The 13,630-nt window shown below is 39.9% G+C and overlaps 1 protein-coding gene across 1 annotated transcript; it reads right to left on the bottom strand.

The window, feature by feature from the left end:
- Window positions 1-7,159: 7,159 nt before the first annotated feature.
- Window positions 7,160-13,245, bottom strand: DDX20 (DEAD-box helicase 20; the record flags this gene model as incomplete). The annotated part of the gene is made up of 11 exons (XM_084302112.1): window positions 7,160-8,470; window positions 9,177-9,278; window positions 9,365-9,470; window positions 10,196-10,278; window positions 10,957-11,015; window positions 11,377-11,515; window positions 11,774-11,916; window positions 12,000-12,114; window positions 12,406-12,574; window positions 12,868-12,962; window positions 13,053-13,245. The coding sequence occupies 11 exons, from the start codon at window positions 13,243-13,245 to the stop codon at window positions 7,359-7,361; spliced, it is 2,316 nt and encodes a 771-aa protein (XP_084158238.1). The 3' UTR covers window positions 7,160-7,358.
- Between the last annotated feature and the right edge of the window lie 385 nt (window positions 13,246-13,630).

Below are 13,630 nucleotides of genomic sequence, written 5' to 3'. Positions count from 1 at the left end.
AAAAAAAAAAAAGACAGGCTTCAGTAGAGTTTTAGTCCCACATGGGTATCTGCTTTCTATTTTTGTTATCACTTACTTGTAAGAGTGTGACTAGACTACCAGTTCTGTATTTTTAAAAAGGAAAAAAAAAATGTAGGATTCTTTTTTAATACTGTACACACAAATGGCAAAGAATGAGAAAGCACTGAACTCAACTGCATCAAGTGTTCATAAGTCTGACAGAGGTTTCTTGTAATGTATGCCCATGATTTTTTAGTTTTGTTTTCTATGTATGAATTTCTTTGCTAGCACTGAACATACAACCCATTGTAAATAGTAGCCAAATAATGTCTGGATCTATACTTGATGATAATTAACCCCACAGCCAAATATCTTGCATGGACAGAGAGGTATTTGGCTTTTTCACAGTCTTGGGGCTCCAGTTGTCTCATCAACGGCTTCTGGGTTGCACTGATTTTGGGGGTAGACTAGGTTAGCGATTTTAGTTATCCGGTCCCAGCACAGGCTATACAGCATGCATCCACCTGAGAAGGGGGAGCAGTACTGGATTTTAGAAAACATTTGATAAATTGTGGTATAGACAGCCTTTTCTTTTTGCAGTTCTATAGTCAGTTTGAGAAAATTCATGTACTTCTAGTCAACCAAAAACTGTAACACTGGTACTGCCAGGAAGCTAATACTCTTAACTAAGGTGTGGTCAGTCCTAGCCCCCTCTTTCAAATATCTTCCTAGGAATGAGTTATTGTAAGGAAATACATAGTTCCAAAACATAACTGATTTTTCCCTCTAAGAATAACAACTTTTTTCTTCCATTCTGCCCTTCTCGAGTCCCCTTTTCATAACAGGTGTGATCCGTGAAGGGCAGAGGGAGAAACTGTCACCCACCTCTCGCTTCCTGAGCCTTCCACTTGTCATACACTGTCTGGCTCATTCTTGTGGTTATGCACAAATGCCCCGTCAAGACCCTACACACACCCATAAACGGCAACAAACCTAGCCCCCAATGGCTTGCAATAGAATAGATTTCAAGTATCTTGTTTCTGAAAAGCGATTTTACCAACACTACAGGTAACTACTCAAAGCATGTTTGAGGCTGATTCAGCAAAGGGATGTTTTGTTTTGTTTTCTAACATCTGTCATAATCTATCCTGATGTAATATTTATATACACATGTACACACATACGCGTATAAATAAATACACAGACACATACATGTATAGATAGATAAATAGACCTACATGCTGACTTAAACATATGAGGTAGCAACCTGCTTTGTTAGCACTCCTAACCTACTAGTCTATACAGTGGACTCAGATGGCTCACGCGTTAACTCAATACCCTCCTTAGAAACCTACAACATTCTAGGAATATTAGGGCTATGGCTAAGCCTTCAGTAGCTGCACCAGCTTATAGTCATTTATTCCAGTGCTGTAATATGTTACCGAAAACTATGTTTAGTCCTGTTTTAAATGATTAAAGTGCTCTGCCTTTGCTGCTTCCTGTAGGAGGTTATACTGCAGTTAATCTTACCATTATTGAGTTTTTCCCGATGTTTTAATTTAATCTTCTTTTGCTTTATTTAATTTCATTATGTCATCATATCTGCTCCCCATCTGAACGCCCTCAGCCTTGTAGATCAGAGGCCTTGCTCTCCACCACTTTCCACCTTGCAACCTCATTTACACTGGCACAGAATGAGGGTTAAATGCTACCATGCTGATAGGGTACAGTGTTCCTTCCAATGCACAGGAGTAAACAATCGCAAAGAGCCAGGGACTCAACGTGGACTCTCAGGGCTGCCTTTCTTTCTCCTGATTTACTGTGGAGTGGTAAACAAGCCACTTCATCTCTCTGCATTTATTTCTTTATCTGTAAATAGCAATCATAGCAACCCCTTTCTAAAGCGTGTTTGGCACATTTCATTGTTATCGATCAAAATGCTTTCTGAAAAAAAAACACAACGTTTTTAAGTGGCAAAAATATAAGCAAGGAGGAAAGCCAGTCCTTGGGGTTTCTGGATGGCTGCCTGGTCTCATATTACGGCAGCCCTCGTCTTTGTTCTTTTCCATGGAGGAGGAATCAGTGTTATCCTTGCCCAAAAATATTCGGCTTCTACCATTAACTTAGCGTGTGCAGCCCCATGTAGTCAGTACTTCAGCACAGACATTCAGGGGATAAAGACAGACAAAATTAAGGAAGTCTGAGCCTAGAGGAACAGGACTAAAAATATTTTTAATGGAGGCATTAGCGCCTTTTATATGCTGATTTGAAGTAGAGTGAGTAATGTTTCCAAAAGCACTTGAAATATGCTTGCACAAAACCTCTCATGGATTGCCCAACACAGCTACATCCTCATTATGGGAGCACTGTGCATTCATTGAAACAGCACAGACAAGAATCTATCGCCATCATATCAGCGGTTGGTAGGGCAGAACAAAACATCCTTCAAATGAGATGCATGAAAGAAGGAAAAACATTTGCCCACAAGAGCGTAGGAACAGTACCACAGCCACTTTTTCCCACAATAACGGAAAGCAACTACCTTTACTGAACTGCAAGGCTCTTCGTAATCTTTATAGCAACCTACAAACCATTTCTGAGATAGAGACAAGTCAACCCTGAGAATTCCTAGACCAGAACTTTAGCCAAAGGCCTTGGGCCATTCTCTTCTGTGGTTCCCAGTACTGCCCTGCCTTACCAGTCTCCCTGTCCCCTTCCCCAGTACCGAGCACACCCAGGGCCAAACACAGACATTGCCACGGATACGAAAACCAGCACGTACCCTGCAGTCCTCATCATTCCTGATGCATGGAGAAGGGGAATTCTTCAGGCGTGGGCTGCCTCCAGGAGAAGTATCCAGAAACCCAGGCTGCTTCTAGTCCTGACCCCTTTCTGAAAGGCAGGGGGTACAAAACAGCCTGATCAGCAAGACTGCTCAGCAAAACCTCAATAGCATCTCAGCAGTTCACCTCAAAAAACCTTCCCCCTCCCTCTAATTCCTTGCAAGTTTTGATAGCTTTTCCTTCTTCATGAAAAGAAAAGATACAAAGAGATTGTTGGTACAGAAAGCATGTGGAAGGGGGTTGGTTTTCCAGTCTTTCATAAAGCAATACTAAAAATATTAGAGAAGCAACACCTTTATCCAAGCGTTTTGCTTCTTTTCAGAACTCTTTTTTGAGGGAAAAATATTTCCACAGATTTTCAGCCTATGCCATCGATTCACTCACTTCTCACCTGGCATTGCATTGCTAATGGAAGGAAACACACCCAATTAGTAAAAGAATGACGAGAAATACCTTTCCCATCCAGGCTTAAACTTTCATCTACTCTTTCAAAAATCCAACTTTTACTTTTCTTTTCCTTAAACATCTTAGGTACAGCCATAAAGAAGAGGCTACTGACAACACAACTTGGTACAAAAAAATTAAAGAATAAAAATGTAATCCATGCCCTGCTAGCACAAGATCCTTCACTGCAATATATCACACTGCTTTCTCTAGATTACATTTAAAATTCTCCACAGAAAGGACTCCCACTGCTTCCCTGGAGAGCTTATTCCAGACTAATAGATCTCAATGTCAAGGATTTTTCCCCTGCTGTTCAGCCATAATTTTTACCTTATTTTCCCTTCCCCTGTTGTCATTATACTTTCACATCTTGTCAAATTATTCTCCTTTCCACGTGGAAAGAAAGCTGCCTTTTTTTTTTTTTTGCATGAAGTTATCATTGTAAAAGTAAAATGGGGAAAAGGTAAACTAAGTAACACACGTGGCTTTAGTGTGGAATAAAATTAATATATAATTCAAAAGGAAACATTAGAAAAATACATTCTTCATATTTTCCAGAAATACTAAATTTGAATCAATGCCGTTTGCCTAAACTGAAACAGTTGATAGCATAGTTGTGCTGTAAACCATCATTCTAGCTAAGACAGCTTAAGGGTGTGCATGAAATTCAAATACCAGCTAGAGGAAGCAAAGTTTCTTCAAATATTTTGCTTTTTGCCTTTTTTTTTTTTTTTTTTTTAAGTAAAGAGGTTGCAAACATTGTATCTTACGTGTATTATAGAACAGATTCAGTATATTAAAATCACATTTAATTTATGGGTTGCAACATCCCTTGGATCCTGTTTTAGTATTTTATCAGCGTCAGATGTCAGAGCTACAAAGTCGGCATTCATGGATGGCTTACAAACAGCAGCAGCTTTGAACTAAAGACTATATTGTGCTTTTAAAATTAGGCAAATAATACCCATTTTCCACATAACTTACCAATAAAATACACCTTGATTGAAAAAAGTCACTTCTCCAACACTTCAAGCAACTGCACTAGATATGCAATTTCAGAACTCAAGTTTTTAGGCTTCACATTTCTGGATGCCATAAACACCCTTCATAATGGTTTTGTTCTTCTAAAACCTTAAAAGCAAACACGATGCAGTGTGCACATTGATTAGAGGTAGTATCAGGAACCTACGTTCTACTCCTAATTGTCTTGATGAATCACTAAGTGACCTAGAAGAAGTCATTTCACCTCTCTATGCCAATTATACAAGTTGTATAGCAATTAATAACTCCTTTTTAAAAAAAGCGAAGCTCAGTTCATTAACACAGACAAAGATACCATAGAGAAAGCGTACCGGAATAGTACTGCTACTTCCATTCAGAACACAAAAACTGTGCCAGAAAAACTACAGGTGGATCACTCAAAAGACCAGGTGACAAAGAGCTTGTGAAAATTCCTTCCTGAGTTTCGATCTCAGTCAATAGTCTGTTACTTTCGTGTGTATATGTGTGCACGTGTTTTCGTTTTGATTTAAACTAGTACTAGTCACAGGGAGTCACACAACTGTGTGGGTGAGAAGTCAATAACCAAGCCGAATGTTCTTCTCAGTTGTGGCAACTATGACTGGGAGCTCCCACAGGCTCCTCGGACCAATGAAGTATCTTTCAAAACGCGTGTGATGGTATATTTTTGATAAATTAGTAAGGCATTCCAATGGTGTTTTCTTTAGGAGTTTTATGTTATGAGAAGCTCTCAACCTTATTTTCTATTTTCGTACTATAAATGGGCTTTGCTTACAACCATCAGAGGACAGATACAAAATGTACTGTATACAACTGCAGGTAGCTTCATTTGAGAACAACTTTCTAGAAGAACCAAGTTTCTTGTTGTCTTCTTTTGGAATTGTAGTGCATATGTTGAAACTTGTATATCATTTACAGTATTGAGTCTTGTGCCACTGCTGTACCTGATGTATCCAATCTGGATTAAACAGAGTATGTGCCACAAATACCAAGATGATGCTGTAGATTTCTTCTAAAAAAGATTTTGGGAGGTTCTTTTGGAGAACATTGGGTGATAGCCTAAGCAACTTGAGCTGCATTTAAATACTAAAACACTTACTTCAACAATAATTGACAAGAACAGCAAGATAACAGAGATGCTGTAGAAGAGCATTAAAGCAGATACCTAAGTGTAACTTTCACAGCAACCTCCTTTTACATGTTAAGAGTTGCAGCAAACTTCATCCTGGAAACCAGAACAGAATCTTAAAATTATGCAGACGTAATGTAGAAGAGCCCTCTCTCTGTGGTAATGTGTTGTGACACAATGGAGTAATGTAAGGGAAGAGAAGAACAGGAAGAAAGATACTCCTAAAATAATGCATATTTAATTTAAAGAGCACATATTATGACATTCTTCTAAAAGGCAGCCTGGCCTTAGAAGCTCCTGTTAGGCCACAGGCTTGCACTATCACAGATAGGGTCAGATTGTTTCAACTGCAGATTCAACAAGTAGAGCCGATCTCATCTGAACCATAACAGAAAGTGTCACGTAGAATCATTTTTTAAAATTTTCAAAATTATTTGATCAAATTGAAACGTGAGGTAACACCCAGTAAAGGCTGAACAATGTGACTTTTATTTCTTGCAGTGAAGCACGACACCCACTAGGGGACACCATTTCCCCAGCTAAAAAGGGGAAAAAAAAAAAAAAAAAAAAACCACCAAGGATAGCCCAGTGCAGGACAGCACTCAGCTAATCCTGTGCTAATTTTCTACACCACTCAAACTACAAGAATCCTGAAGTTCTTTTTCACAGCAGAGTCTGAACTGCATGGCATAAAGTTTAGACCCACAACTACACAAGAAACTGCACAAGTGCTGCCAGGGACACCACAGGATTTCCACAAGAACATTGCAACATTAAGAACTCCCACAAACAATTTATTAATATAAGCTGAGTGAAAGGCTATTACACTTCTCAAAATTGATTTGAAAATAGCAAAAAGTGAGCAACCGAGTAGCCTTGAGGGCATCCATCTCTCCAAATTGAAGTTCTCCTTGGAAGTACAGTTGGCATCAGATAGGAAGCAGTGCTTCACTAAAGATAATCCAACCTTACCCTGATCAAGAAAAAAAAGAAAGCAACAGACTAAATGTGCTCTGGTGAACTTTGATAAATCCAAAATACTGGCCACAGAACTTTGTCTCTGCTCCCAAACATACTAAAGCTAGAGCATGAAGTTTCAAAATTAGTGTGAAGAATCAGCCCAGCCATCAATAGCCTAAACCAGCCACCACTTCATCCCGTCCTGCTTCAGGATAGCTATGTAGAAGGCAGTGCAACCAAAACAAGAAATACCAATTAGTGTTAGTACTAACAGGTAATTTCATTTCTAATTAAAGCTTTCCTTTAAGTGTGGCAAGTCTGATATTGTTGCACCCTGAGGGACAGACCAATTATAATAGCTGCAGATTTTGTACATAATTAAACCATCCCCTACTGCACAGCGTGCCTGTTCTATAGAAATGTTATTTATACAGTGTTAATTAACTGGACTAAAATTAGCAATACAAGCATTGAGATGCAGGCTTTAGTCTGTCACTAGTAACTGGTATATAATGAGTGCCCGATGCTTAATAAGAGAATTACAGAAAGGGGGAATGATCTCTGACTATAAACAACTTTTGTAGTCTCATTATGAATTCATCCTCACCCAAAAGTTACAAGCAAGGAAATCAGGCAGAGAAAATTGAGTTTGTTTGCATTTTCTCCTTGCTGAGTTTTCTTACATGGAAGCAACTGACTTTTGTCTTTTATTTACTTAGCATTTGAAAGATTGCAACTGAATATCCAGCTGTCTTTCATTTCCTTTTATTAACAACTTGTAACATCACCACTGGAATGCATGTAAAACATTTACCTAGACACAGCTCGCATATGAAAAAGACAATACTTTTCTTCAATCTGTTTACATCTGACAATGTACTTGTAGACAGACAGTTACGTTTTCACAGACATTTTCCATTTGCTGTCCCAACCAGCCCATCCTTAACAGCAGAAGCATTATATTAATCATCACTTTTCAGCAGTTCCTGAAGGTAGACTGAGTTGGCATGATAAGCATTCATCCAGTTAAACTGTCTGTAACTTTTCCTGTAGTGCATGTGAGACATTGCAGCATAGTAGTTTTGCCATGCTTGATAGTAAGATCTCCAGTAGTTTTTATAACTCCAAGCCTCTTGCAGAAACTCAGGAACAGCATCATCCCAAGAGCCACAGGAGCACTCATCTTCAGTTTTTCTTGTGGAAGGATTAGGGCACTGATGGTAATGGTTTTTCTTTTGTTTAGAATTTTGTTTCAGAATTTTCTTTTTTGCTTTATTTTGCTTCGGGACTTGCGATAGCTCCTTTGACTTCTCTGGTGTAGGACAGAAGCCTGTAAGACCCTGATGCGTGGTAGGAACAGCATTCTTCTGAGTATCTGAAAATGCTTCAAAGCACGAGTTATTTTCACTGCTGTTGGAGGAAGCCCTTGAACTGTACGAACCATCACTGTCTCCAGACACACCATTTGCTACTGTTTCTGTATTATGTTCCATCTCTTTCCACTCTACATCACCATTTCTGGGGAGTTCACATTGTTCTCCTGGGCCTGAATAGTTTCTTACAATTTCAACGTCTCTCTCCAACCCTTCTTTAATGAAGTATTCATAGTCCTCAACAAACTCTGAGAAATTCCAGGGATTGTTCTGCTGCTTTTTGAAAGATGACAAGCAGGGTATTCTGGGAAGATTTTTTTTCAATGCTTCTTCATCTGGAGCCTCCATGTTATTACTTTGTACACCTATTCTGGAGACAGTTTCTACTTGCTTCTTCTGTTCTGTGTTGCAACTGGAAGTTTTGGGGTTTCTGCTACCTTTTTCCACATTTGCGGAATTTGAGCACTTCTTCACCAGCTTTTGCTTCAGAGCCTTTTTTGGCCTCTCTACAGAATTTTCGCCTGCAAGATCAGAATGAGGCTGACGTACCTCCGCAAAACTATTTTGAACAGACTGAAGTACTGGTTCCTCTGATTTGAGACACACAGTGTCAGAATTCACAGAAGCACCTGTACATACAACAGGTTTGACTTCAACCTCCCAGTCTTCAAACTGATCCATCATTCCAGGAGGTATAGGCTCTGTACAAAAGGGAAACAAGCAGGCACTCAATTAAGTGCATCCTTCCTTCTGGAATTCAAATGAGTACTGAAGGAAAGCTTTGCAAAAGCATGGATAAGATGTTAAGACATTTTAAGGATGCAAACCAACCTCTTCACTTCTTGAAAGAGCTCAAATAACCAGAACATTTTCTTCATGGAAGGCATCAAGAAGTTGATTAATACAACAAGCACTGCATTACTCATCATCTATATTCCATATCTTATTTAATCAGGTAAAAAATTAGTAGTTATGCAAGAAGGTTAAGTGCTACATTTTTGGCAGAACAGCTTCTGGTAAAGCATGGCAGCAGATCATCTTGTTTCAATTATTCTTCCCTTCTGCTGTCTCTTACAGCCTGAGAAAGGCTTAATACTGAATTCCTGGAAATTCAAGTAATTATGCACTTGCTTATGCAACAGCTGGATTCTGAGTTCCTGTCCCTATCTGTAGTCATGCACTAAGTTCTTTTCCTATTTCTTCCCACAACTGCAGCAGTTACACAAGAGGTCAAAAGCACTGGTGATGAGAAGTCTAACTGCACCAAAAATAATGCCACTATAGCAGAGAAGATGCATGTCAGTTCAGTGTTGATGTCTGAAGCATTGAATGAGCAGCAAAAAGCAACCAAAAATAAATAAAAAAAAATATATATATATGTAGCTGCATTCACAGGAGAGAGCATACCTGGTAAAGGCAGAAGCTGAAGGTTACATTTCTGAGCAATTTTCATCATCATGTTTTCTTCCTCTCCGCGGCAGCAGTAAGTCACAGATAAGCCTAAAGTTCCTGCAATACATAACAAAAAGTATAATTACCTAACCAGACCTACATAAGCCGGTGCAACGTCAAGAAATCCACAACTGTGCTTTTACCAAAGCGCCCAGCTCTGCCAATACGATGCATGTATGTTTCCCAATCTACAGGTACATCCAGATTGACAACCAGATTCACTTTTTCAGCATCAATTCCACGAGACGTCTTGAGAAAACAAAAAAGGAAACAAGGGGAAAAATAACTGAATATGCTGAAAAGAAAATTAAAGAAATACAACAACACATTTGGGAATAACTGCTCATGTAGTAACTTCTAGTTGTTAAAACACACCATATAGTATCTATGAATTTCCAGTGAGTTTACAGTAATACACACGGAACAGGCACGTTGCACTGGGATAATGAAAACTAGGGATCATTTTATTTATTCCTTCTGCACAGCTAATACAAACAAGCATATTTCTTCCCAGCATTAAAAAAGTCAACATGACAACACGCAGATTTTTTTTTTTCCATGACAGAACCCCACGTAAACAACAGAAGAAACACATTAACCACCAAAAAAAAAAAAAAAAAAAGCTGAGTGCTTCAAACATAACCACTGCTCAATCTGGAGTTGTTTGGGATATAACTGTTGTGAGTATACTGCACTAAATAAAAACTTCTTCCCATAGCTCCTATCCAAAGTTAACACCTCTGCTCCTCTGCAATCTCTACAAACTTCTAGCATCCAACAGCTAAATTAAAACTGATTTTTGGAACAGATGATCAGCAGTAGACAATTTCGAAGTTTCACAGTGTAAAGTCAAACAGCACTCAAGTCACACATTTTAACAGTACGTGTATGTTCTACTCAACATCAAGACAAATCTATCTCAAACAAACAGCTTTATTTGCAACACTCACACATGCTGTGAAATACTAACTCACCAAGTCTGTGGAAATCAGAACTCTACAATGGAATTGCTTTAATTTAGCCATAGCATCAAGTCGTTGATTTTGATTCATACTGCCTAGAGAAACAGAAGTTAGAATGAATAGCTCATGTTCTTCGGTTTCATGCCCCTAAAATTCTGGAAGACACTGCTTTGTAAACTGTAGTTGATATGAGAAATAAGGTTGAGAGAAACTTCTTCAAACATCAGTTCTAAATGAGTACACAGGAGAAAAGCAAAACAAGCTTGAGACTAAGAATTATTTTTTGGCAATGCATTTCCTTTTGCTCCTTTGAGAAAGAAACCAATTACATATATACTTAACCCATTTGAATAACATTGGCTTTAGACAAATTTTATTTTACAATCCCAGAAAAAATGCTGAAGTAAAAATTCAAAGGAAGATTTCTAATAAACATTTGAAGCTTTTTACAACAAAGCTAGAAATAGAGATGTAAATTCAACATCTGCATTCCCAAGCTACAAGCTACAAATTTAAGCTTTCCCTTTAAAAATAAAATAGTGCACTTGTCTAAATACTCATGTTTCTCAGACAAATTAGAAGACTGTAAAGTTCATCAACGTAAAAATTTAATTAATATTTAGGTCTTAAAGACCTATGAAGATTCAAATGCTCTTCTTAGCTACTCAAACAGAAGCCATACAAACCAAGCTTTTAGGATGAATTTTCCTATCATAGGTCCCAGCTGTGCACAATTTCAACCAACAGAATCACAAAGTTTTGAATGGGCTTACCTGAAATGCACTCAGCGGGAAAGCCTCTGGACGTTAATATTTCAGCTAGATGTTGAGCCCTGATACAATACACAGAATGAAAACAGTAAATAAAACTACATACCTACCAGCCCACGTGCATTTCTTAACAAGAGACTACTCTTAATAGTCAAGGATTCCGTTCCAAAATTGTCACCATCATCTTACAGACAGTCAGATGGACAGATGGACAAAAGCAATAGCGTATTAGGTCCCACTGTACTCTAATGTACAAGATACTTCTGTGTTAAAGCTTTACTTTCAGTATTTCTGATCTGTGTTTCTGAAATTTATAAAGGTCTCAAAGCAGTCCGCAAAAGATCTAGACGTTTACACATGAGTGGGTATTATAACCATTGCTTTTGAACATGCTTTTAACAGATTTTATTTCAGATTTATTACCTGCTGTGCAAATTTGAGAAGACTAATGCTTGATTAAATGGAATCTTGCTGAACAACTCCTGTAGGTGCTGGGTTTTTTCCTCAAATGTTTTATGCGGAAGTGGATGGGAATTCACGATCTTATAATACTGCTTCAACCCTGAACATGAAACCAAGGAGACCATCAGATGAAAGTTTCCATAAAAAACATGCAAAGCACCGTGCTGCTATCAACATGTCACTGCAGTTAAAACGAAGACTTTTAAACATAAACACAGTTGACAAATAAGAATATAATAGACAGGTTTTCCTTAAACAGACGAAACACAAAGAATTTAAAACTTTTTAAAGATGCATGTTTTGGTTTTAGGATACTCTTCTAAATCTATTGATAAGATTATCAATAAAAATGGCTCACCAATGAGACTTAGATCAGTAGGATTCAACCTCACAAACGTTGGTTCTCTCATATACCTGGTCAAAGCATTAGCTAATGATTCAGGATAAGTAGCTGAAACAGCAAGCATCTGTTTATTGTCTGGCAGCGAAGAATAAATCCAACTATGAGAGAAAAAAAAATGGGAATGACTAAAAAACACGCATCTAATCTGCAGATAAATGCATAGGGTATGTGGTTTTCTTACTTGATTTGCTCCTGAAAGCTGCCTTCTTCTAGAAGCTTATCTGCTTCATCAAGAATGAAGAGACGGATACTAGCTGTATTCAAGTAGTCCAACTCTATGAGCTGTTTTATTCGACCTATGTATGAAAAAAAAGTAAACTGAGCTTCACAAATATTAACTCAAAGGTTCTGAAAATAAGTTTAACAGAACTTAATTTTTAAAATTCACTTTAATAAGCCTTCAAAAAAGGTATATTTAGTATAATCTCTTGCTAAAAATACTATCTTGGTCTAAGCATTTTTGTCACTGCCCTTTGGGACCCTCGTCTATTATTAATAAAAAAAGGAAATCAAACTTCAAACATAACATTTTTGCACTGTGAAATATCACGCAGTACCCAATGAAGTACAACGTTGCATATCCTCACCTGGGGAACCAACTGCTATGTGGCATTTCTTCAGTCTGACTTTGTCCTGGTTCAAAGGCGTCCCTCCGATGAAGACATGGCATTCCAAACCTTCCATTTTTATTCCAATAGTTGTGATTACCGCATGGATCTGCACAGCAATCTCTCGTGTAGGAGCCAAAATAAGAGCCTGCAAGCATCAGAGAATTATATCCAAATGCCACAAAACGGTTCAGAACCTTAAAGCATAGCAAGAAGCTGTGATAACTTCAAATATTACGGTTTACATATGATTCGCTTCATGACCAGAAATGAACTTTTGATACGAGAACGCTATTTATAGGGGTATACCACACAATTACACATAATAACACAGGCAAAAACACGAGTCCCACTGCCCAGAACGTTGTTTTCCCAACAGAAACAACCGATTCCCCCCCGCAGCCCGAGGCACACCACCTCACAGCAGGGCCCGGCGCTCACCTGCGTGGCCGGGCTCTCCAGCATCAGCGCGTCCAGGGCGATGGTGGAGAAGACGCAGGTTTTGCCGGTGCCGGACTTGGCCTGCACGATGAGGTCTGCAAGGAGCCGCCACAGGAGTCAGGGGGACAGGCGGCGGCCTCCAGCCCCGCGGCCTCCCCCCACCCCGCGCCCAGCCCGCCGCTCACCCAGCCCGCAGCGCCCCAACGGAATAGCCTTCAGCTGCACCGGGGAAGGCCTGTGGAACCCAGCCGCCTCCAGCCCCGCCAGCACCGGCTCCGACAACAGCAGAGACCCGAAATCGGACGGGCCCCCGGGCACCGCCACATCCCGCGTGCGGATCCGCTCCCTCCCGCCCGCCGCCTCAGCGGGCGCCGCCATCTTGGGAGCGGGGAGCGGGCGCGCGGCCTCTCGCGAGAGGCGTCCTCAAAACATGGCCGCCAGGGGGCGCCCCGGGGCTGACGGCGCCGAGCCCAAGCCTCAGGGGCAGAGCGGGCTGGGTTGGGGCTTGTCCCGTCGTTTGTGTGCGTTACCTTGACGAAATTATGTAAACCTCGTAAAAAGCAGCCGGTGGAGCTCGCATCTTCGAAGTGTGGAAGGTGGCGGTGCTCGTTGCTGGTAGATCCCAGAAGTCGGACCTGGGATTTTTGCGTTCAGTTACAAATTACTCGGGGTTTTCAGTAAACTGATGACTTCCCGGTTTTCTGCAGTCAGTGGAAACGGTCCCCCTGCCCGTGATCTGATTTCACACTCTGGCGGGGAATAC

Source organism: Netta rufina (genome assembly GCF_964035555.1).
Source record: "Netta rufina genome assembly, chromosome: 26".
NCBI classification, from domain to species: domain Eukaryota; kingdom Metazoa; phylum Chordata; class Aves; order Anseriformes; family Anatidae; genus Netta; species Netta rufina.
Note: the sequence above shows the minus strand (reverse complement) of the source record. Positions and strands in the feature narration are given on the sequence as shown.